Source organism: Propithecus coquereli, unplaced genomic scaffold (genome assembly GCF_000956105.1).
Source record: "Propithecus coquereli isolate 6110/MARCELLA unplaced genomic scaffold, Pcoq_1.0 Scaffold345, whole genome shotgun sequence".
Classification (NCBI taxonomy): Eukaryota; Metazoa; Chordata; class Mammalia; order Primates; family Indriidae; genus Propithecus; species Propithecus coquereli.
The window spans coordinates 733,599-760,919 of NW_012149119.1; the positions used below are offsets into that span (position 1 = coordinate 733,599).

The following is a 27,321-nucleotide window of genomic DNA, read 5'->3' on the forward strand; positions in this document are numbered from 1 at the left end:
ATCAGTAGTAGACTACTTAAAGTTATCCATATACTCGAAACTCTTTCACATGTCTGTGCCCTCAAGCATGCTTTCTCCACTGTCTGAAATATCTTATATTCATTCCTTTTTCACCTAATAGACTTCTATTCTTAACCAAATATAGCTCTATCATTGGTGGAAAGCAGGCACTAGCATTACTTCTCCTAGCTCTCAACCAAAGTAGTTCTGAAGCTATGGGCAAAGATAAAAACTCACAATAGTGAAAGTCAGAGTAACAGAGAGTCTTGCTAAAAGTTATAGGCATGCAATTCAGATACGTACAGACACTCATGTGTGGAAGATAATGGGTAGCTGTAGGTAATGTTGTAAAAACACTGGAGCAGAGGCATGAACATGGCATCAAAAAGAGCCTCATTATACTTAAGAAATAAAGCACATTCTGGGCTTTTCTTAAGAAATACGTTGTATCAGCAGAGTGAAAAGAGGAGGCTGGCTGTTTTTGATGAATTCTATTTAAAAACAAGTGGAATCTTGGAATGGAAAACTGTAGATCTAAAATTCAGTATGTCTTTTTACAGAGATGTGGCCAGTGCCACTGTCTCACTGCTGCAATTGTGTTGTCACTGGCAGGGAAGGGTGTCAAGTTGGCTGATTCTTATGGCTGGAATCATGACTTTTTTTTTGTTTTATTTCTTCAAAATATACAGAATTATAAGGCAATGGATAAGGGGATGTAGAAGAGGAAAGATTTCTTTTTTCGCCCATCACTAGATTCATGGCTGTGGGCCCTGTAACAAAAGACAGATTAACAAGAGGAAAACATACAAATTTATTTAATGCAAGTTTTAGGTGACATGGATGGGAGCCTTCAGAAATGAAGGGCCAAAGAGGTAAACTTGTACATTTTTAAGCTTAGATGGACAGAGTGAAAAAATCTAATTAGAGAACAAAAGGTTATGATCTAATAGTAATAAACTGAGGGGAACTTAGCAAGGACTGTTTCTTCAGATTCTTCTCTGTGTCCTTGTGATTTCAGAGATTTCCTCTGGGTATAGAGAGAGTCCCTCTTGAATGAGAGTCTTATGACCTGCTTTGGGGGAGAATGGCAGGAGAAGCTCAAAAGGTGATCTTCCTGGGTTTTCTGTGTACCAAGGTGCCATAGTTTAGGGGTAACATGTCCTAAACCTCCTCAGGGAATTGACCTGTCACTTTGAAAATATTGACACTAAATTATAAGGCCACAGAAAACTAAGAATCTTTGGTTCCCTAGAGACAGTTGAAAAAAAAAATATTTCATTCTTTTTCCCAAAAAAAGTTCTTGCTCAGAGGTCCATAATCTGTACCAAGTATTAAGCTAGGTAGATTCTCATCTACCCATTTCTGGAGAGCTACCCATTCTCCCCTGCTCTGACTCTGGCAGAGAACTGAGGGAGAAATTGAGTCCAAGTGGCTCTGGATTTAGAGACATTAAGTACTGTGCTAAAATCTAGAAGATTAAAGTTTGCATAAGCTAAAAGTTAGTTTCGCAGACTGTTTTCCCTTCTTTTTTTCCAGCTTCATTAAGGTATAATTGACAAATAAAAATTGTATATATTTAAGGTGTATAAGGTAATGTTTTGATATATGTATACATTATAAAATGATTAGTACAATCAAGCTAATTAACGTATCCATCACTTCACATTGTCACCTTTTTAGTGTGTGTGGTGAAAATACTTAAGAATATTCTCTCAGCAAATTTCAAGTATATAATATATTATTATTAATTATAGTCACCATGTGTATATTAGGTCTCCAGAATTTATTCATTACATAACTGAAAACTAGAGAATCATTAGAATCATCTAGGGAGATTTCGAACAACACTAATACCGGAGTTTCATCAATTAGAATGTCTAGGTGTTGGACCTGGGCATCAATGTTTCAAACAAACAAATAAAAACCATCTAATGTTTACATGGTACTGAGAAGTTTAACATTGTTGAAACACAGTGAGAGAGAGAATGAAAAAAATGGCGAAAAGGAAATTATCACATTAAATACTGTGAAGAAAACATCTCAGAATTGAAGTACATAAGTTTCTGGATTAAATGTGCACACCAAGATTGTGGATCAGGGCTGTTGAATAGAAATATAATGCAGCAAGCCACAAATAGGAGCCACGTATATAATTTAAATTTTTCTAGTAACCATATTAAAAAAAGTTAGTGATAGATGAAGTTAATCTCAAGCGTATATTTTATTTAACCTCATATATTCAAGATATTATCATTGTAACATGTAATCAATATAAAATTGAAATATTTTTCATTCTTTTTTGTATCAAGTGTTTGAAAGCCAGTATTTATTTTGCACTTACAGTCATCTCCATTCAGTCCAGCCAAATTTCAAGTGTTCAATAGTCATGTATAGCTATTAGCTACCATATTGGACAGCACAAATCTAGACTCTAGGGAATGTTAACTATAATGAAATTTTTTAAAAATATCACACACCAGAGAACATCATTCGTGAAGTTCCCTAGCTTCCAAAATAAAAAGACAATCAGGAAATTGTTCTTATGAAGGAAAAATACAGTCCAGATACAAAAGATTGGAAATCAGAATAATCTCTGAACAACTGCAACATAGAAGACTACGGAACAGGGCCTCCCAAAGAATTCAACCTGTAATTCTATACACAGGAGGCAATGTTTTCAGATATGTAAGGTCTAAATTTTCTCAGGATGCTATTACAGCCTATGTTCTAACAAAATGAGAAAATAATTTAGGAAAACTGAAAGCATAGGATTCAGGAAATGTGGCTCTAGCATAGGAGATAGGGAAAGACAATTCCCAGCATTATGGTGAAGAAAAGTCCCAAATGACAAGCTGTGTAAAAGGCTAGAAGAAAACAAGACCAGGTTGCAGCAGGAGAACATGGCTTCAGGGTATGCTTCCAAAGACATAATAGGAATTCATAGCCAATCTGTACCTCTTCCTATATTAAGAGGAGTTTTTAAGCTTGGTAAGAGGTTTTTACTTTTGTTTTGTTTTTGAGACAGAGTCTTACTCTGTTGCCCAGGCTAGAATGCCATGGCATTTGCCTAGCTCACAACAACCTCAACTCCTGGGCTCAAGCAATCCTCTTGCCTCAGCCCCCCAAGTAGCTGGGACTACAGACATGTGCTACAATGCCCAGCTTCTTTTTCTATATTTAGTAGAGACAGGGGTCTCACTCTTGCTCAGGCTGGTCTCGAACTCCTGACCTCAAGCGATCCTCCCGCCTCGGTTTCTCAGAGTGCTAGGATTACAGGCGAGAGCCACCACACCTGGCCAAGCTTGGTAATATTATTGGAGGACAAATTAATGACGTTTTTGTAGAAAACTAGCAAGTAGATTTAAAAATAACCCCAAGCTAGACCCGTCATGACAAAAAATCAACATATAAAAATAAATCACAAAGTGGGAAATAGTCTTTTAAGCTTTAAATAGGAGAAAATAAAATTGCCTAACCAGAATAAAGCAAAAATCAGACCAATGAAAATATATCAAAAGTGTTTTCAATTAAAAAAAGTTGAAAAACTTTTATATTTTAGCTACTGCACCATGAAATTTATGACTGGAATGAAAATTAGCAAAAACATACACTTTGTAACAAAGTACTTACTGGCACCAGTCAAGTAAAGGGCCCAAATATGTGGAAGTTGACATTTAAAAAGACCAGGAACACTAAATTCAGTAAAATAAAGTTAAGTTTAAATTCCTCTCAATATAAAGAAATGTGTAGATGTTAAAAAGAATTTTCAGAAAGTATATTGTTTAAATTAATTATTATATAACCATTATCTGAACTGAAAAGTATAGTTTGGTTTTAGAGATAAGGCTTCTGCTTGACTCCAAAACACTCTTCTAACCATTAGCTATATTACTTTTTATTTTTTTAAAAAAGTCTTCAAAGCATTTTTCAGAGAAAAATTCAGCTTTATATGAATTTATCATTAAATAATTAAAAGCAAAATAAATAAATGGAGTACTTAAATCATAAGAGTCTAGAAAATAGACAACTAAAACCCCCACAAAAGCAGAAGAAAAATAAGTACAAAAAAAAAAAAGAAATTTAAAGGAAAAAAAGAAAATGGCTAAATTGTAAACATGTGTTTTAGTAAAAGCAACAATAAGATCTTTTAATGACCCAAATTAAGAAAAAAGAGAAAAAGAGAAAGGGACTCAGTAAATACAGATTATAAAATTTATATGGTGACATTATGTGAAAATTCATGTTAATAAATTTGAATATCTCCGTATAGATCAATGCACAACATAAAATTGGCTTAAAAAGATTTAATAAAATGAATAGGTCGATACCATAAAAGAAATGATAATGGTTATTAAATAATTTTTTTCAGAAAAAACTAAATACTGTGTTGCTTTTATATTTAAACTAATATAAAACAAATAACCTTATGGTACATAGCCTTACTTAGACTATAGCAAATGCTTTGAAACCACTTCCTCTCTTTTTAAATGAAGTTAGTACAACTCTGATATAAAAAAACTAGAAAATGGTTAAATATTATAACTATAGAGTAGTCGCTATTGAAGATACTTAAACACAATATAGCAAACAAATTATAACAGTCCATTAAACTATTTTTCAACCATAACCAATAATAGCTTATGCTTGGAATAAGAATATTTTTACTAATCAGAAGTTAATTAGTACATTAATCGTAGCAATAGGTGCAACTAGAATATTAATAACAAATCTCTAGATGATCAAAGTTTTAAATAGTATTTAGTGTCCATTCCTGAAAAATAATTTATTGGAAAACTAAAAATAAAAGGTCTTCTTGAACATATATCTATTATCATAGTTAATAATAAGAAAAAATACTATTAAAACAAGAAAAACAGGCTCAGAGAATAAAGTCCTCACCAAATGCAAATAAAAATGAAACAAATAAGAGTAATTAAAAGTTAGTAATGAATGTATGGCTATGTGTAATTAATAAATAATTAATTATAGATCCCTTAAATACAGGAGTATTTCCATAAAGTGACTCAATATAAGGAAAGCATTCAAAAGTGAAGTATTTTCCTATATTTATGACATAAAAACATACAATGACAGCAATCTGTTCCCATAAACTCTATTTGGTGTGTATTCTACAGAAATTGTGGTATATGGTCTCTTTTTAACTTTAGTTTATCATATCACTATTTTTTAAATTGATTTTTCTGAATCCTCTTGAGAATTTTATTGAAACATTAAGAGGAAGCAAATCTTTCACAGTATTAATGAGGATAGCTCCTATTATAGATACCTAGAGAGTACTTTAATTACAGATTTGCAATAATTTCAAGTTATTTGAATTCTAAAACCAATACCAGAATTTATGAAATGGAGCACTAGTCTTGAAAGAGTGGATTAAAGATGAAAAATAGAATGCACAATTAAAACAAAAAAACAGGCTCTTAATGAAGAGAAATTTTATGTTTTGCTTCTTCGGCACTCGTTTTCTTTTGATCTAACCACAAGAACATCTCTTCTAAAGTAACTGTCCAACAATGTCTTTGATTTGACAGCTGGCATAGGGGCGCCAAGCCATCTGCCAAGCTGGGAGCCAGGCCATGGTTGAACACCTCCAAGCAGAATGAAGGCTAATATTCTCATGTCCTAACATTTAAACAATTTGCATTGTTTTTTCAGAAAATGGGTGATTTTGTTATGTTCATCCTTAATTGCTCCAAAAATATGTTATTTAAGAAAGTTTTATGAAAAGATTTATTATGATGGTGAGAAATAATTATGATGGGCTTTGTTCTTAGTCAATTCTTGGTTAATGAGCAGGACTAAAATTGTGAGTCTCATAATTGGAAAATGATTTTTAAAGGAATATCATTTTGTCAATATTAGAAAATAAAATATATTTAAGTGCTAATTTAGTTGATCATGTCTTAGAAATTCTTTCAAAAGAAATGCAAAAGATTGTTACATCATATATAAATAATTCCTTTATAAGGCATTTGTTTGCACTAATTGAAGATGGTGTTTTTAAGCCTGATGAGATTTAATGAGAATCTAGTACTATAATTTGTAAAGATCCATGACCATTTGATTTTATAACTTCTTATACTATCTAGGGCCAATAGACTATTCCAAGCTTGTAATTTTACTTCTTTCAGTAAATAGTACCACTGGTCTAAACTGCATTTTAGCCATTCTAAAATGGTCCTCAGTTATTTTTGTCTAAGCTAAATTAAGGGAGTTTCATAAATGTGTGTAGCAAAACTTTGATCTCAAAAATGGAAAGTGATCATATATTTAAGGAAACTAGTTGACAATAAGCTTTACTAGTATTTTCATTGCATTTCCATGATTCATACCACCCTAAATACTGCAGGAAAAATACATGAGAACCGAATTGGACATGGCAAAAAAATTTCCAATTCACAGCCACAAGAAATGACCAAAAAAGAGCAATAGGTAAAAGATAAGCATAAATAACAACTATTGTTATTACTCTATTGATAGGACAATGTTATTTCATTTCTTTTTTCAGCCTCTGCCATTCCAATAAATACTATAAAGCTAAGAACAGTCTTGTCATTATCTGAGTCCCAGTCTTTCAATTTCTTTCTATTCACTGTGGCTTTTAAAATCTGAATTCTGCCATCCGTAATTAGCGTTCCTGTCAGAAACCCATGGTGCACTACAGGTTATCGCAATTGGAAGGGAGAATACCAGGAGGAACAAGTGAAGAAGCCTACAGCTACCATCAGTACGACTTAAGGTTTCCAAGAAAAGGCAATACTAAAGATGACTAGTTTGAGAGGATCAAAAACTACTGATGAAGAGAGTCTCCACATGGGCTCATATATTGTTCTCTTGCCTGGAAAACAAATTCTATTTTGATATCTCAAGACATTTTTAAAAAGACACTTTCACATGAACTTTTAGGATGGTAAATGTATAACTATCATAACCTGGAGCTTATATTTTAAAGCAACAACAAAATAATGCAGCATGCCTATAGAGCAATATTTTATCTTAAGTTTTTAATAAACCATGCTTATTATTTACCTTTTATGATTTTTAACAAAATTCAAGAACATTCTGAGGCAATCTAGGAAATTTCTTTTCTTTTCTTTTTTAAGCGTATTAAGCAAAAGCATTCTTTTTTATGAATGATTTTCAGACATACAAAAGTCCTTTAATAAACTATACAGTCATAATCATATTCTTAGCTGGAAACTGTGTTTACCTTATTTCAGAAGAATAACTTCAGAGAATTTCATACTGTACAAAAAAATAAGTCTTTGTTGGCCATAATTATCATTCTAAAAAAGTTACTTATAATTACAGAAAATCTGCTAGGATTTGAAAAATGGGAAGAACTATCTCCCTGTAAAGTAATATTTAATTAACTGAAATTACAGTGAATCCAACAGAAATATTTACTGTGTAATATACTTGAACTCAACTTTCAAGAAATAAGAGTTTTACTAGTTGTACCATTCACCAACATTTCAGGAAAGGAACTTACCAGTGTCAGAGAATAAGGGTTTAAAGGAGGACTTGGCACAGTGATTATCATTCATACTTGTGTACAGAAAAAAAAGTGATATTTTTGTAAAAACTAGTATGCTATTAAACTCTTCCACTTGACTGAATTCTCAGTTTAAATGGAAGATCTTGGTTGTTACTATCTGTTTACTGGTATTAGTACTTTGGCCATTAAATTTTTCATTAGCTTAATCCACAAGTGAAAGAGAGCAAGAAAGAAAAAAAAAGCTAAAGCTCAAATCAATCAAATGTGCCATTTCTCTGCAAGTGCCATTTCTCTGCAGTTCCAGTAATAGGGTTGATGGGAAAAGAGACTGAACCTATTAGCTAATCTCCAAACAGCATTTCATCTCTGAATCTAATTTATTATCCTCGTACATGAATAATCAAGACTTTTTTCTTATATTCATTTCATAAATTGCATGACTTTTATATATTACTATTACTACTGTGCAAATGGGTACTTTAAAATGATGCTCTGGGTTCTTGCTTGATTCCTAACTTTTCTGTATTTTATGTTATAAATAGTGTAATTTTTAAGGGAAATGGTACTGGACATGAATTTTCTTGGTTTATATGTAACACCAGAGTCTTGTTCTAGTTTCTTATCAAACAAGAAAAAAGACAGTAGAAGAACAATTAATAATCAAGATTTGACTGCACAAAAGTTGTTCCCAATATCTCCATTCATACATGACTAAATAGAGTACATTATTACCTTTCCTAACATCCCTCACACACTCTGTGGCAATGCTAACACCCTTGCCTCTAAGCTTTTAATGTTTAAGTCCCCATTTACATTTCTCGACAGTTTTGCCCCATCTAATCCATCCCCAACAAACCTCATGCCTGATTTGTCAATGCTGCCATCTCTTACCACTTTCCTATAGCTACACTGACCCTCAAAATAGACTCTGTAAATAATCTCCTATTCAGTAGCACACACAAGCAAACCATGTCTTATTTGGTAAAAATGTTCTTGACTCACTTCTTTGTTGTGCTTTCTTAGAATAACCCATCCTTTCTTTCCTTTAGGTGACTCAATTGTGAATACAGGTTTTTAAGAAACTGAGGTGTCTAACAAAACAAACGTCTGGACTGGATGAATAGAAAGGTACTGGAACCATAAATAGAGATTGAAAACAGGAGAAATGGGTATGGTTAGGCCTGAATTGAAGAAGGAGGTTTGATGCGTGTTGAGTTTGATACTGGCCATTCAGGTGGATATATGTCCAATAAGCAGTTGCAAATTTACGTCTGAATCTCAGTTCAAGATCACAGAGAAAATTTAGATTGTATAATTGTATATGGTTCTATTATGATAACATATTTAAAATAAGAATGCTAAAGCAAAAATATTACATTTCCATATAATTTGCTAATAATTAAGCTGAACAAAAATTCAGATTTCTCTCTATATTATTTATAATAAAATAGCCTGCAGCAAAATTATAGTATTGATAATAATGTTGGGAATAAAAAATATAACAGCAAAATGAAAATATTTATGTTCATTATGGCAACAATTTTAAAGTAAATTTAATGAAGGACGAAGGAAGCAAGTGTGTGTGTGTACTAGAAAATGAGGTTCTAGTCACTTACAGGGCTTTAAAAATTGAAACCCTAAGATTTTTTTAATTATACTTCATTTTACATCAAAACTCATAGTTTTCTTTCTTTGCCCTTTCCTTCTTTATCTACCAATAATAGTTTTATATTTGTCTAGCTAATCTGGAAGTTTATAAGAATATGAGAAATAAAATACATTTGAAATAAAATACATTAAGCTGGCAGAGCAAGAATAAAGGGGAGAAATGTAGAGCTGGCACAATCTTTGAAACAGAAGAAAAAATATGGTGAGAAAATGTTAGATTGTCTTTGAGCAAGCTGGTTGCAGGAATGAGGTCAAAGGAGATTTTAAATTTGAATCAGTCACTCTCATCTCACACGTTAACATTTAAGTAGTACTTGTAAGTGTACATCCACACTATCTTCCTTAAATTATTTTGATCTTATTATGTCCACAATACATGTTTAAAACAGCTTAGAAATGCTATAGTGGTGACTAAGAATGAAAATATTTTTTCTTAGTGTAGCTGCAGCGTCTGGGTTTCTAAGCCCGAACGCCATGCAACTCTCTAAGAACTACATGCTTGACAGTCCTTCTGTGACAATGGAAAGAGAAGAATCAGAGGGAAAATTTATGGCGGTGGCAGACTTGAAGCCCTTAGAAAACTGCTTTTGCTGATACTATAGAATAAGCTGCAGAACTGTTTAGGGGATGATTCCGTCACTTCTCTCTTTTGTGCTGTGAACTTTTCAGTTGTCCTTGGAAGTTTGCTTTCAGATAAGCCTTCTGTATCTGTGGACTGTGACAAAAACAGCTTTTTAAAAGCTTAAACAAGTAAGCTGGATACTGTAATTCACGACCTTCCACAGAGGGCTGGGAAAGTAAAAAATAAGACTAAGTTGTAGGTGAAAATACATTTGTTAAATTCATTGAGCAATTGGGGAGAAAAAACCTCCTCGAGAGTAAATGCTTTTCTGAAAAAGTAACCAAATACATAGTCATTTGCACGCTAAAGTGCTACCAGTCAACAAAAGAAAGAACATGTATAGTAGCATTTAAATGCTAGCAATCTTTTGATGGACAAAAATCAATTATTATATAAGAGCAGCACAGTGGGAAGCACTCCACATATTTAGACAGGAGTGAAAAAAAACTATTGAAAAGCAAGAACTCAGAGGGAAAATAGGCATTCCCTGTGAGAATTTAAATAAATATTCGATCACTGGATACTCCCCCTAGCTAATGGATCCATAGCAGTAATGGCAACAGGACCAGATTAGAAACTGAAGCTATAGCACACGTTATTCTTTAAAACTCTCTAGCTTGCTCAGAATTTGTATTTTTGCTAGCATTTTTGGCAATTAGGAATTTATATTTTAACAATCTCTATGTGATAAATGAAATCATCACAAATGAAAACATTCTAAAGTTGATATTTTTATTTCCATTAATAATGATAAACATAAGAAGCAAGGGAATTTTAACAACAATTGAACTTAAAATTAACGAAAACGGTGAGGCAATACGGGAAATCACAAACAATATTAAAAAGAAGACAAGAGTAGACCTGAACTTTAGTCGTAGACTTGTAGATGAAGATCTACAAATCTCCAAATTTATAATATCATAAATCTTAATTCAAAACTAAAAAAGTTAAACATACAAAATGAATGTTTAGTGCTTCCTAAAATGAATTTACTCCATGATATAATATAACTTTGTACTGTACCCACGCAGTATATTAGGTCTAGGTCATGATGTTGAAGTGGAATAGAAAACATTTGTAAACAATCCCAATTCTTAATAAGAAAAAAAAATGAGATAAGTTTCAACACTATTTGGATTACCTGGGAGAATCTGAAATTATGGCTTAAAGAGGCTGAAAGAAAGCTGTGTGCTAAATTTGGGGATGACAGAAACTAGAGGCCCTACACATCCCAGCAAGACTCTCGAGAAGGGAATGTTTAGATGTTTGGGGACAGATCCATAAGGGCATCACAGTATTCTAGCATAAGTGAGACTTCTGGATGAGAAACACTATTTTAGGTAAACAATTCTCAACCAAGATGCTATTTGGGTGATAAATTATAGTTGTTTGGCTTTTTCACAGTAGACCACTAGAACTTTCATTTGATAGTATCAGTTGCTCAAGTTGACTAAACAGATTGGTTGAAACCCTCCTACTCTACTTTCTAGCTTGTGTGACCATGATGGAGTTACTTAGGCAATCTAGACATCAGCTTTCCAACTTGTAAATGGCATGAATAGTGGTATATACTTCAAAAGGTTATTATGACAATTAAATGAATAAATGGATAGGGCTTTGAACTATGTCTGGCACATAATAGGTTTGCAATAAATGTCTGCTATTATTTTTTGTAATGGATCATATTCATGCATTCATATTGGATGAAGCTGAGACACTGATCAATGCATTGGCCCCAGTCATCATGACGTTTTTTCAATTTTGCAAATTTTTCAAGAACTTTACTGCATTAGGTCCTTGCGTATGCTGTTCTCTCTGCCTAGGATAGTCCTTTCCCCTTTCTTTATTTTGCTAATTTTTTCTCAAACTTTGAGTCTCAGCTGGCTATTCTTCTGCTGTGAGTCCTGACATGTCCTTCCATTTTGACCCCCAGTAAAACTCGGGAGAACCCTATAAAATAAGGCATCACACCATTTACTTTTCTCTTATATCCTAATCACCAATCGTGTATGTGTGTGTGTGTGTGTGTGTGTGTGTGTGTGTGTGTGTGTAGTTCTCTTTATGAATGCTTGCCATTTTCTAAATTTTATAAAGGCAGAGAAGATATGTATTTTGTTCATCAAATATAGCTTTTAGTAAAATGCCTGGTATATCGTCATCATTCAATACATGTTTATCAAATAAAAGAATGAATGAATAAAATTGAATGAATGATTAAAATTCATGAGAAATAGAGATGATTATTATTAGCTCTTGGATAACGCTGAATTCCAGAATACTTCACCATTTTTTCTTTTAGGATATATAATAAAAATGTTGAACAAGAAGTATCAGTGAACTTCTCTTTGTGTCTCCTTTACATGAGAGAGACTTTGGAAGAAATGTCATTATTCATAACATAGCCAGAATTTCCTCTGAGATTTTCCAAAAGAGAAAAGGACAAAATAACCATAACATTAATCAAAAGAACATAACCTCTCTATGAAATATAAATGAAACACCAGTAAATTACAACAAGCATAAGGCTTACATAAATAAAGTACATCATCTCTTCAAATCTGTTCTCTTGATTGAAGATACTTTGTAATCAGAGTATTCAGAAACAGATATTTTTTTTTGACTAAGATATATAAAAATGAAGTGGCTTATGCTATCCTTTTAGGAAATAATAGAATCTTTTAGAAACTGGTAGGTCAGCATATTCTAAAATATAAATGACCTATTTATTAAAATGTAAGTTTACTACATGTATCGTAGTTGATCTTACATCTTAGTTACATGAAGTAATGATCTGAAGAGTAGTTCTCAATCATGGTTATAGATCCAAATTACCTGCAGAACTTTAAAAAAGGAAGATGTCCGAGGCCCAAAGCCCAGAAATACTGCTTTAAATGGTATGAAGTATGTTTAGAGTAGCAGTACATTTATTAATGCTTTATGGCTGGCTCTGATATGAAGCTAAAATTAAATACCAGTGGTTTATAGTTAGGTGCAAAATTGTTTATGATAGAGAAAAATATGTGAATTCTTCTTATAAAATAACATTGTGCAATTAAGCAAGATTGAGAAATTATATGGGTAACCTTAATCACCTGCTTTGTTTGCATTAGACGATTGTAATAACTTGCACACTTGAAAAATATTTAAATATAGTCATTTGAAAGTTCTGTACTTCCTCTAATTTCCCATTTAATTAAATACCAGTTATTTAATTTAATTTGACAAATATTTATTGAGTCCTTGCTATGCCCAAGGCACTTTTCTCTGACACTGAGAAATCAAAGAAATATAAAATTTGATTATTGGCCCTGTGCAGCTTCATGTCAAATGAAGACACAGACATGCACAAATTTTTAAAAATTAAAAAAAAAGAAACAATGCCTGGCAAGTGCAATGATGTAGTATTATGATACATAAGGTGGACACCCACTCCCTACCCCCTGCCAACGCACACACAACTAAGTAAAGAGACCAGAGAATTTCATGGAGTGAGTAGCATTTGATATGGGTTCGGAAAGATGAACAGAATTTTTACAGGCAAATATAAAATATTGAGCAAAGATTTGGAACCATAAGATAAGTGATGTATTTGGGAGTTTGGCTGGATCAGGGAGAACATAGAAAGGAATGTAGGGGCCAGATTACTGAAGGTTACAGATATTATTCGCACAGCACTCTTTACTCCATGAGCATTTCAGAGGCTCATACGGTATAAAAACAGAAGAAATGGTCAAATTGTATTCCTCCAAGGAATGTTTAGTGATGTTTGGAAAAATAATGCACACACGAAATAAAGAATAATATAATATTGTAAATCATATGTAGAAATGACAGGTACTATAATATCTCAGAAATTGAAAGAAACATATTGTAGAGAAAGGGAATAGAGCTTATACAATTACCGTAGTGGGCTAACTGGTTATTCCAATTCAATTAAAACACAGGATTTCTGAAAGGGAATAATGGGAAATGAAGACAGAAAGGTGGAAGACAATAAGACTGTGGAAGAACTTGAACATCAATATTAAAGGCTGGGGGTGGTTTAATGGTCAATATGGATTTTATAAAGATTTGTATAACAGTAAAGCAGAGAAATGGCAGAATTAGATTTTTATTACTGTTGTCGTTGTCATCCTGGTTCAAGCAATTACCATCTGCCTGGACCAGAATTAGATTTTTATAGTAGGGACTGGGGTGCATCGTGAAGGGGAAAGGCTGGCTATAGGCAGAAGGGATAGTTATGTGATTACTGCAATAGTCCTAGCAGAAGATAATGAGATTCAGGACATAGAGGCAGATGGACCAGGAAGAGAATGTCTTAGCTTCCTGTGAGAACATCTTTACTGAAGAACGGGGCTGAGTTGGTGGGTATGGGAGTAATCTTTGGAAAGAAAGGGAGATATAAAATTAAGTTAAAGAAGGACTTGAAAGTTTGGATATGATACATAGGGAGCAAGTATTCACTGAGGTTCTTAGCAAGGGAGTAATTAAAAAATCTCATGATTTCCTTCACTGTCATTTCATGATTATCAGCTTTGTTTTCTCATCTAAAGCCTTTCACCCAAGCTATTTCATTTTGACATGCCTACAGATCTGACATTCCTTATTGTTACTAAAAGGACAAAAATATAAATTTCTCTTGATTTGCCAGTGTTGATCAAATTTAGAAATTATATAAATGCTAAATGTTTCTGGTCATTTGATCTGGACATAAATCTCACATTCTTACTGACTACCTGGGAATTCATAAGAACAGGCATTGATAAGACTATTCCGTAGCTAAAAAGTACTGACTAAATAATATAAGAGCTTTTTTTTTATCCTAAAATTAAAATTTCCTTTTGCAAATGGCATCGTAAGCATAACTGAACATTACTGTGTAATCTAATTAAAATACATAATTACAAGAGGGGTAAAAATATCTAGCTCCCAAGTATTCATTTAATTCTGTTGGTGGCAAAAATATTTCTGGCTTACAAAAAAGCATTTGCCATTTGATTTTATCAGGAAGATTAGTAAAGTAAGAGTGATTTTCCAAGATGAAAGCAATGAAATTGAAAGCACGGTTAAAATATAATTATGATGGAAAAAATTCTGAAAAATAAATGTCATGCCCCACCCCCCGAACATATTTGCAGGAAATGAAAGCAGAAGCAAAGTTCATGTTTGGCTCTTTTCCTAACTATATTTATATAGCTGCATGTCCATGACGTTGACAATTCTTCAATAGCAACTAATTTTGTAGGAATGAAAAGATTTCCAGTAATACATGAAGCTGTATTATTAATCAATATAAACAGCCCAAACATTAATATAATTTACATCATTAAAGACTAACAAAACTGTGACTGAATTAACATTGACTCATCTGTTATACAGTAATTGCTAAATTGTAAAATACATTACATTCTGTTCATTACTGTTCCAATTATAATGTCCTTTTCTTTCCACTTCCATGTTTATGTACATTTATCTAAAAATAATAGAAAAACAAATACTTACCAAAATGGTGGTAACAATCAAAGAGCGATTGGATAAGGAATCTGTGATGTTTGCTGGTTTTCCCTTTTGACTTTCTGTCATATTCAGGCCACTGGCTGGATCCCAAGTTCCAATCTATAAAATAGCATATGTACTTTGTAAATTGTCCATCAGGCACCCGGGAGAGAGTACTGCAAGAGAAAGTTAAGACTGCTAACACTTATTATTCACCTCTGCTGCATTATCTGTCGTTAAAGTAAAGGCTGCTTATTTTAAGCATGATTCACTGCTCTGTGAAGTGTGTCCAGTGAAGTGTAACACTAAAGAACAAAATGATCCACTGCACTTCTACAGTCGGTGCGGGAGCTTAATTTTCCATTCAAGCTTTCATTCACCAACATAAACCACATTTGATGATACCTTGATAGCTGGCTAGAAACTCATTAATAGGGCATATCTTTTTCAGTAATGGATCTATCTCATCCTCTCATTATAAAGATAACATGTCATTATTATACGAACAAAGCTAAAAGAAAGAGCAAAACCTGTGGATACAGGATAAATTAACAGGTAAAAGAAGGCTTAAGGGAGGCATTGACTAGTATCATGCATAACCCTTAGTAGGGTAAAATCATACCCAGGTTATCTTTGGGGCATTTAAAAACACACCTTTGCACTGTTTAAAATTCTCCAAAGAAAGGAGATGACAACACAATATCATCTAGATAATCCATTCGAATACTTTCTCCTGTATTCTGTTGAATATGAATTTTAATTTAATTAATACTTTCTGATAGGTTAGGTCATACACTCTCAGTGTTTAGCACTTTACACCCATTGAACACAGCCTATAAGATGATGCAGACAAACCTCGGAAAGACATTTATAAGCACAGGATGCCACAAAATGCATAGATTGGGTGGTTTATTGGCACCTACAGCATTGCACTATTATATAATGATCACCCTTAAAGGAGAACAGAGGCAAAAGAAGATGGAATGAGTAGTTATTTTTTCTCACCCTCTCAAACCTGGGAGTCAACAATAATGAAATTTGTCTTCCCTACTCCCCTAGCTAATTATCCAATATATTTTTCTAAAAGGAAAGAAAACTATTAATTTACCTTTAAAATAAACCTTTGTATATAAATTAAATTATTGTTTAAAATGACATTGATTTAGCAGGTACTGTTTGCTCTGGTCTACCTAAACACGTAAACAGGAGTCTCACCAACATAACTTTCTTTATATAAACTTCAAGATTTTTTTATTTTCTGTATATCACACCATATCCACTCTTTTGACCCCTTTTTCATTTGCATGGCTTTCCCAGTAACCTCTTAAGACATTTATTTCCTTTTATTTGAAGTATAATCATAGAAATATTAGTAATTTATGTTGTGCATAAGAGTAGATATGTCATTCTACTAGTTATACTGTATATAAGTGCAAACTCTAGTATATTTTTTTAAGAATGCATTTAGCTAGACATGGGATTCAATATTTTAATGTCTTTTTAAGTGATGCCTAAAAAAAAAAAAAAAAAAAAAAAACTCTTGCCATATTTTCTGCTATTGAGTTAATTTTCCTCCTACCATTATTACTGATGTTTGTGTCAATAAAGGAAAAACTCAAATAATTCAGTGGGAGGAAAAAAAGGTTTGATTCACTATTATTTCAAAACTAAATTATCTACTGGCCAGTTAAATTTCTTTATATTTGAATATGATTACAAGGTGTCATAAAGACAGAGTCTAATTCTAATTCAGGGTCAATAATAAAAGGCTTCAGAAGCCAGGCAAGTAATATCAATGTGGGAAGTGATAGGGTATTAGCCAGTAATAAGAATTGCCTTGCAAGGGTGTATGGTTTTTGTGGCCCCAGCACTCTTCCACTACGGGACTCTGCTATCTAAGGGTATACGTTTTTTAAATTTCAAGGCAGAGTAGCAAGTAGGGTCCACAATCCCAACCCTGCTCTTCTGACAGAGCTGGGTGCCTTGGGGTTGCATGTTCCCAGAGCAGGTGTTTTTTTCAAGTGATGCCAGCAAGGCACCATCAGGGCTAGTAGAGGCCCGGTTGGGAACCTGGATGGAGAGGAACAGAGGAATGTCAAGACTAGAATGCCTGCTGACCTGCTTAAAGTGTTTCAAATTCAAAATTATTAAAAAACAAGACACATCTGCAGATTGTATTTTTCAGTGACTGCCACTTTTCTGACCCTGGTCTATAATTAATACTTATCACACATTTATTCCTTTGGATTTTATTTCCTTTCTTTCTTCACCATTGGCCAAAGAGTTAGGTTTTACAGACACGTAATTCTACTAGTTAAAGCATTGGTAAACATCATTTGCTCACTGTTGTCTATTTAATGATATCTTCAAACTTGATCAATAAGTTTTCAACTTTTTAACCAATTAACTAATAAAAAATATTTTCCATTTTACTTAATGCCACCTTCCATGACTACTTTTCTACAAAATAATTTAGCTAAGTGTTCTCTCGTTTCATCATCTAAACATGCTTATCTCATTTCATTCATAGTCACTTTTCTAGTACTATTTGTAATTCTGACATGAATATATATTGTATGAATTTGTAATTTCCTATAATCACAAGTATTAGTTATCCTGTTTTGTAAATCTCAGATTTCTTAGTATAATATTGTTTCAGAAATTTCATTGGCTTTAAAATTTTAAGTCAAATAAAACTTTGTATATTCCTAGATCGTAGGATTCCTAGATTGCAGACTGTATGATTCAAAACTTTTTTCCATTGAGGAAACTGTCACCAGGTTTTTGTTGTATTTTGTTTTGTTTTGTTTTAATGGCAAAAACCATGGACTAAGTGAAAACAATCTCTTTTGTTCTTATTTTTGGAATGACGATTTTATTATATGATTTAATCAAGTATTTTAAGTACTTTTTTTTTTTCAGTTCTGAAATGGGATTAAGATATCTAAACACCGTTGACTTTACAGAATTGTTTTATATACTGTGAGTCTACATCTTTGTTTGCCTTGTCCTCATGGTGTAAATATTCATAATACTCTCTAGTAAAAAAAACAAAAAAAGTCAGTTTGGATAATAAATTGTAAGGTCGTTCTAATTATAAGATTAAATTAGATGTGAAATATGAAAGTTATTCAAAAGACGTAAAGAACTATAGAAAATTATATTGTTCATTTTTATTTTATTTTATGCTCTCATTGGCTCTTAAATTTGCTCTTCTGGTCATACAAAAGAATGCATATTTATTGTCATCAAATTATAAAATACACGAAAGATATAAAAAAGATGATCAATTTAAACTTTGAACCTATGCATATACACAGGGTCAATCATAGTTAATACTTCAATGTACTTCCTTTCAATCTTTTATCTTTCCATATATATATTCCTTGCATAGTTTCCATAATAGCCCTATTAATGTTGCAGCTTCTGGAGGGGGTATTAGATGCCTGGATCCTATTACATGTTCACCACTTACCCTAAGGTGTCTTGGGCACATTATCTCTCTATGCCTCAATTTCCTCCTCTGTAAGTGGGAAATTTTACCCACTTCATAGAGCTATTATGAGGATTAAATGAAAAAGAATTCAACATAATGTATTTATAAGTATGCTATAATCATTATGAGAATTACTAAATATGTACTATTGTGAGCATTTTCTCCTGGCATCAAAAATTAGTCAAATCCATAATTTTAATGGCTATGTAAAATGAACATATCATGATTTAACTATCATTTTGATAAGGCCTTAGTAAACACCTTTATTTATAAATATTTACCCATGCATTTTGTTTCAAAAACAGATTCCTAGAATTAGAATTACTTTTTTATTTTGTTTTTTTATTTGTTTTTAGCCAGAGTTAAACTAAGAAAGAATTAGAATTACTGACTTCAAATAGTATGAGTTGTTAAGAGTGTTACTACATGTTGCCAAGTAGCTTTCCAAAATTACCATTCTATTTGTTATCTTCTCCCTTATGGCTCATGGTAGCTTCTATAAGACAATTAACTAACAATTCATCTTTTATTTTTAATAATTTGAATTATATAATTGGATAATATAGAGGTTTATGACTACCACATCTTTACTTCTAAATAGTACTTTTATTGATATAAAATAACTGTTTTTATTCTAATTAATTCTTTTCACCTAAACTTCTAGTACATCTGATCAATCACATTTACTGTGCTTCCATAATTTGTTTATTTGCATTTGCTGAAATCATATCTACATTTTCACTTTCAACATATTTCTTATTTTATGAGTTTCCTTATAAGCAGCTCATAAATGGATGTTTTAAATGTCCTAACATTTTCTCCCTGAATCTTACATTTAGCCTTGCTCTTTTCATATTTTTTGGTCTTCAGTATTTCTTTTCTACTCCTGGGGTTTTGGTAGTTTTTCCTGTGGTAATTTGAGAGATAAGGTACATTTAAGTCTACTAATGAGTATTGTCAACTTCTCTTTAAACTTTTACTGTCACATTCTAAAACCGATATTGAGCCATAAAAATTAAAATCACATCTACTCCATGAAAATTCTCTATGCTTTGATCCATTCTGCTACCACACACACAGATGAATAGTTTTAGTTCATTGAATATGGGGTTGTGAACACTGCCTGTTTATTTTGCTTTGTATTAATATAATACGGATCATCTCTCTTCAAGGAAAAAAATTATAATTTTTGATATAATTTTTTAAATGATTATTCAAAACTATCTCTGTGTATGTTTAACTGAATTTGATGTTTACTAGAATATCTAGCCACAGTTTCCTCTTTATTATTTGCTTTTTGCTTATTGTTCTTATATAAGACTATTTATAAAGGATAACTATGTGACATACTTTTATCTGTTTGCAGATTTGAAGATATTTTTGTTGCTTTTTATATAAAGAAATCTTAGCTAAATAAAGACATACTGTGTCACTGCCTTCTTCCTTCAGAACTGTCTGATTTTTTTTTCTAATATTAATGTTGCTGAAAAAGACTGAGAGCAGCCTCTATGTATTTCTTTATGGGTAAATATTTTGTCTTAGAATTATCTATTTGGAAGTTTTAAATCTGAATCAGAATATATATTTATATCTTGATATGCATATGTTTATATACGTACATGTGGACACATGTATGCATGTATCTGTATATACAGTACATATATGTGTATACACACATAACATACATGCATCTCTCATGTGTGCATATGTGTGTATATGGAGAAAGAGAGAGAATGTGACTGTTTTTTATTAAATTTGTGAGAAATATAATGCATTTCTCCATTTTCTGATTGTAGATGCTGTTGCATCTTATAGTTTTCCTGAATTACTTACGTCCTCATGTCTTCTATACCTGTATTTCATACTTTTCATATAAAGAGTATATATGAAATACATTTTCCCCTTTTGCTACCTTACGTATGTATCTAGCTTCAAAACATGGGCAATGCAATTTCTCCTTCGTGCACCAATGGATGGCCTCTCACTATGCTTCCATATAGAACTTAGGTGCATTTTCACTATAGTAAGTGTCACATTACATTTTAATTATTTTCTTATCTCCCTCTAGTTAAAATTTGAATCTTCTATAAGTAGAGACTTTTGCTTACTCATCTTAAGGCCTTTGAACATAGGAAATCCTAGGGACTTTATATGTGACATCTCCGAATATATTGGTTATATCATGAAATAAATGTGTTATTTTCCTCATCTCAGAAATGCCACTTATGTATTGTTTTGAGTTAAAATTATATTTTATTTTTACTTATCTTGCCCTCCTGTGTTAGACTCTAAGTGCCTTGAAGGAAGGAAACATGTCATCAATTTTGAACTATATAATAAATATTCAATGAATATTGAATGAATAAATAGAATAAGTGAGTGAATTACTACATGATGACAACTTAGATTATTTTAGGTTGATTTTCCAATGTGCTTCATTCATTCATTCATTTGGCAAATACTGAACATATGTGTGTATTCTTTTATGTTGACATATTTTGTTTTTTACGTTTTTTTCTTCATGTGTTATTCTTAATGCTTTGACCAAGCTCTATCTCAGTATCACATTTAATCTTTGAGAGTACTATGCCACATAACTTTACTATGTGTTTTGAACTTTTCCTGGCTATATTTTATATGGTTTTTATGTTTTATAAGTATTTTATACTTTATTTTATTTCTCAGAAATGTTTAAATTCTTCATATAATTTTGTTTGGTAACTATATTTTCTCTTTGGTTTCTTGTTATATTTTTTTCTGGCTAGAAATAAAACACTGGTTTACAACAATTTTAAAATTATTTACTTATTCATTACTTGATGCTTTATTTATTTACTTATTTTTGTTGACAGTTTTCTCAGTATAAACTTCCTTTGTTTTATAACTGATATTACTACTTTATGTCCAAAGAATGTTTCTGCTTCCTCCCTTGAGCTACATAATTGTTTATCTCTGTAATTAGCATCTTATCCCTTCTTCTAAAGGTGCATGTTAGCTCAGTTTTATGTAACCACAATCAGTGGGACACATTTCTTATTTTCTGAGGAACTTGTAATAATCTGTTTGACAAATATGCCAGAAACCTTTTTAAGTAGGAACAAAATAAACATTCCCAGACAGGTTTAAAAATATTAGTTCTAAATGAAGTCGAGCTTATTTAAAGTTAAGAAATAATCTAAATTCACTAAAAAATAGTTATCACAATGCAATGGAATCTATCAAAATTCTCTTTACACTGTATTATCAACATTTATGAACAAAATATCCACAGGATGTTGGTGGAAGGACAAAAAAGCAATACAGTCTTCCATTATAAAACAATGTAAAGAAGAAAAAGAAAAAAAGTTCTTTGGTTACACATGGTTTTGATTTAAAATCAGGAAAATATAATATATTGGTCTGAGATAAAGATCATAAGTGGTACTTCTCCAAAAAAGGTCTGTGTGATGATAATGAGAAACTACCCTGTGCATTATGTTTCAAACAGTCTTAGCACAATGCAAAGTCTCCATCACAGTATAAATTTGCTTTAAAAAAAATTTTTCCCAGTAATGAGTTGCCGCCAACCAAATGACCCACAAAGTATAGTTTTCCTTGAAGTATATTGACTATATTCCTCTTAGAAGAAATGGCATGCTTGATAATACTGTTTGAGGGAATTGGGAAAGCAGGAAGAATTTACATTAAGTGCTGATGTATATTTGAAAGATGAATAGTTCCTTCAATAGATTGAATATACACTAGTGGACTATTTATTTCTCTGTTAATTCACATACTCATTCTTATGGGACAATTTGCAAACCCAGGTTTCTGAAGCCAATATGGTGTATGAACAGGGACTGCAGAGAATTTTTTTCAACAGAGTAGTTTTCTTGTTACTGTTAATGAGAAATTAGAGACTTCCTTTTTCCTCACTTACTGCACCCCTATAAATGTTGAATATTTAAATAAAAAGTACAGAAAGTTACTTGAATTACTGTCTAATAATCCTTGACATCAAAATTTAATAATTGTTTACTTCCATTGGACTATGTGTTAAAAAGAGAGAGAACTTAAGCATTGGTACCCGATCTCTCAAAAACAAACAAGAAATATTTTATAGCAATGCCTATGTGCTGCCTGTTAGTGAGAACTCGAGTCCAGAGCAATTGTCTGAGAACTGCATGACCTTCGTATATAAGTTAATTGGTCTACAAGGACAGTACAAAGAACTCCTCAGAGATCAGTTGCCTGAAATGGCCGCTTCTGCAGGATCTGGGATTTCACCATTTGAGAACTATAGTGCCAAGATAAGCACAACAAATCAATAAATATATAATCATCACATTGGAAAGGAATGAGCAAATACTCATTTTTCACAGTTAGGACTTTTATTTTTATCTAGGGCAAATTTAACCCTACACATAATTAAAGAGTTAAGAGACAGGTGGCAATTTTGATTCTTTTAATAAAACTCCAATCAATGAATTAAATGTTCTCAAATGTAATAACGTGATAACATTCAGTTAATGGCCATTTTCCTGCAGGTAAAAATATAATTCAGATTTAATTTGATTTGAAATAAAATCAATCTGTTACAATTGTTTTGTATACATATTTTAATTCAAATTTAGTAATTAAAGGAAAATGCCAATATGTGTTATTATCTAATGAGCCAAATTAAGTGTGATATTTCTATTAAATATCCTCCAATAAGGCAATCTTATTGATTTCTAAACCTAAACATCATCCATACAGTTTCCTTAAATATTTTTTATCATCCTGAAAGTTTAAAGCTATCAAGCAAAATAATAACTAGAAACACAATGACACATAAAAATATCAGTATAATTCTGAGACAGGGCTTTACAAATGAATTCTATATAAGAGTTAGACAAATTAAATGGTTAACATTTCCAAAGACAGACAATAGGCTTGGATCTTGCCCAGGATGCATTTTTGCTTTCTGAGAAGCAAACAACACATTCTTTCTAACTTAAAGGTTACTAGTTGACACCACCATTAGCATAGCTTTCCTGCAGGGATGCAAAAGAAATCTCAGTTTCTGGGAAAGTCAGGTGTCATTGCTGCCATGGGGACAGGGTATATATATCAAATGCCATCAGGAGAGTAAGATAAAAACTGCTGTGCCTCAGGTATCTAGAAATCTATCAACAAAATAGCTCTCACCTATCTACGGCAGATTTTCCGATTTAGATAAATTTTGAAGATTGTAAATTACATTCAGACACCTTTCTCACAGGGAGTTAATAAATACAGGATTTTACAAGCAAGAGAAAAGTCAATAGTAAAGATTTCTATAGAATTACTACTTTTTCTTAAAAACATATACTCTGCAAAAAGTCTTCAAAAAGCACTTTGAAACATGTTCTGATTCTGGAACACATATGCCTGTAAACTCTGGAAGACAGAATTTCACTACCAATTCTCACTCTCTTCATATATTATCAAATTATTTGAGTTTCAGCAAGAAACTTATAGATTACTGATACTAATTTCTGTACTGGTGGTACAAAAGCAGGCAGTGAATATTCAAAAAGTTAAAGTGTTAAAAGTTGAAATGAAGGTTCACTTGAAATGTGATGAATTTAAACTTTTGAAAGGTTTTAAATATGGACTATATTGCTTTATATTATTTATAAATATTTATAATATCATTTATCTATTACTTATAAATATATATTTATTTATATAAATATTACATTATGTTTAAATAATTTATAAATTATTAACTTTATAGAAATTTCCAAACACATTTCATAAGATGTCTTTTTGTATTTTTCTTTTTCAAAAATTTCCCTAAGGATACACAAGTTGGAAACTGGTTTTATTAAAAAAACATGCTGAGGCAAACACTTTGTGTGATTTTTCATAGTCCTAAACCTTTCAGTCCCCTCAGCACTATCTCTGGCCAGAGAAATTTATTGGTTTTAACCTTAATATTTTTCAAAGTTAATATATTAATACATAAAGCCACTTTTAATAAGGATTTATTAGATCCTTTCCATTGAGGAGATAGGAAATTCTATTCTTCAATGTCTATTTTAATGTAAATATCACACTGAAGAGAGTACCTGCCAAATAACCAGAACAAATAGCAAACTTTGATCCTACAGAAAGGATGGGAGAGGTTCAAAAGAATAATTTTAGTTTACACCTCTACTTAGAAGCAAATATTCTGTAGTACAATAAAAATTTATTTGAGTAATCAAGAAGGTATAATATTTAGAGACTGACTTTTTTTTTCCCCTTGAAAAACACATGAAGTACATTGTGGTCACATAGATAATTCAATCGTTTGTTAAGATTAAGGGATTTTTATTATTGCATTATAGCTTCTTACAAGAAATTCTCTTCTAGATTTAGGTGGCTATTTTCCAAAAAATGGCCTCTAGGTTGCTCATCTTGCAATGGAAATGCACCACTATCATGTGGTATTATCAACTCAGTCCAAACCTGTTTTGTGTGAAACCCTTCCAACTCTTTTTTGCTGTAAACTGAGTTCTCCTGAAGTTATATTCTAAGAACCTTCTGAATATTTCTGTAACAGCTTATGCCATTAGTCATGTGTTTTTATCCATCTGAAGCTGGTATTCCCTAAGCACATAGCTAAACTTCGGAGAACTCAGTAAGTAAGGTTAAACCATTTCCAATGATAAATTACATCCTGGTTACATATTCTAAAAAACAAAAGCAAACAACCACCAAAAAAAAAAAAAAAACCCTCATTTTATCGTCAATTATGAAGATATTTCGATATTTCTTTATAAGTCAATTTTTCTTAACTCGATTATTTTTGCTAGTTCTTCTTCTCCCTCCACATGACTTCAGTGATTCCATCAACAAACTGAGTACATAATTGGACAATAGGCAGACCATGTACGACAACAGAATTTTGACTCAAAATCTCTGGAGCAAGCATCTCAGGAAGCCAAACCACAACCTCTGTAGCAATCTGACCCAAACAACCAGGATTCATCCTATAGCTGCCAGTGTCCCTATTTTTTACCACCCTTCCAACTCAGGATCAACCAGAGAAAGTCAAATATGCCCTCCAAACCCATCACCCAAGGTGTCTGCTTCTAATTAGCCCACTTCCAGTTTCCTCATATCACCAACCTCCAATCAGAGCACACCTCAGGACTTCCTTTCTTCCACTAGAAAGTTTTTCCGCCCCCTGCCTGCCTTTGAATTTCTACTTAATGCAAGTGTTGGTGGTTGTCTCCTATAGCAAGCTCTGAATAATAACTTCTGTTTGTTCTCATTTGGGTGGGCTTTGTCTATTTTCATACTACAACCTTACTTGAAGACAAAAGGAGGAAATTTATAACTAGGATAATGATTTTTACTCTTCGATGTAATATTGGAGGGTTTTAAATTGTGCCATGAAAGGGGCCAGATCTGCCATTGGTGCAACATGCGTTCTTGTAAGTTCAGACTTCAGTGTTATCTTCTCCTGCACTCTGAAACCCTTTACCCCTTTGAAACTTTGACCCCTCAATGCCAGCCCACTGACTCCTTGACTATTGACTTTCTCTGTTTCCACTTTGGAGGTAGGGTGCAAAGCTGGAAAAACTAGCAAACTGTGCTACCGGAAAATAACTCTGCATCAGACACTCGAGTAAACATACTTATGATTCTGGTAATGATCATTCATTCAACAGTCAATATGAAGCCACATTTTATAAATTAATAAAGGGCCACAAGGTGGGAACTGTGGTAGTGGAAATATATATATAACCAGCTATTGTTCCCTAGCTTGCTTTCCTATAATTGCTTACTACTCAGGAGTTGTATAGCTGATGGTCATAAAGATTTTTAGCTTTCTTCATTGCAGTCATAGATGACATCACCCTTGTGAAACCTAATGCTAGTTTTTGAGATGTCTTCCAGGCCCTGCATTCCAGTGGAAAAACTGACCCACCCAGACTAGTGAGTGGCCCATACCAAGGAACTGACTCAACCAGATATTGCAAACTCCACCCAAGACCAACTTCGCAAAGAAGATAATTTATACACATCTACCTATGGTTCTGCCCCGAACCCAGCCAATCAGTGCACCCAATTGCCTACCTATCCTTATGCCCACCAAACTATCTTTAAAAAACCTTTGTCTCAAATTTTCAGGGGAATGGATTGGTGAACTTCCTTCCATTTCCTCACAAGTTTCCTGCAATATTAAATTCTTTCTCTGCTGTAAACCCTTCTGTCTCAGTATACTGGCTTCCTCTTGAGCAGTAGGCAATGAACCTGGTCTGAACGTAACAAATATATATTTCTTGAGGATATACTTTGTGCCAAACACTTTGTGAGGTCTTAATGTGTGATAATAAGAAAGGGAGTATATTTTTTCTACCTAATAGGGCTTGTATACTGGCTAGGGAAATAGTTCTTTTTAAAAAGTTCACATAAATATATAATTATGCATTTTGACAAGGGCCAGGAATTAAAAAAAAAGTACGGGGCACTACGAGAAACTTACATTTAATTAGAGACTTAGGGGAGACCTTTCTAAGGAAGTAA

The 27,321-nt window shown here is 32.4% G+C and overlaps 1 protein-coding gene across 1 annotated transcript in view; it reads right to left on the reverse strand.

The window, feature by feature from the left end:
- LOC105815781 (glutamate receptor ionotropic, kainate 2) overlaps positions 1–27,321 on the reverse strand; it is a 293,383-nt gene that overhangs the window by 256,784 nt on the left and 9,278 nt on the right. Inside the window, exon 4 of the mRNA XM_012651025.1 lies at positions 15,309–15,422. Within this exon, the coding sequence (XP_012506479.1) occupies positions 15,309–15,422 (114 nt within the window). The remainder of the gene's footprint in view (positions 1–15,308; positions 15,423–27,321) is intronic.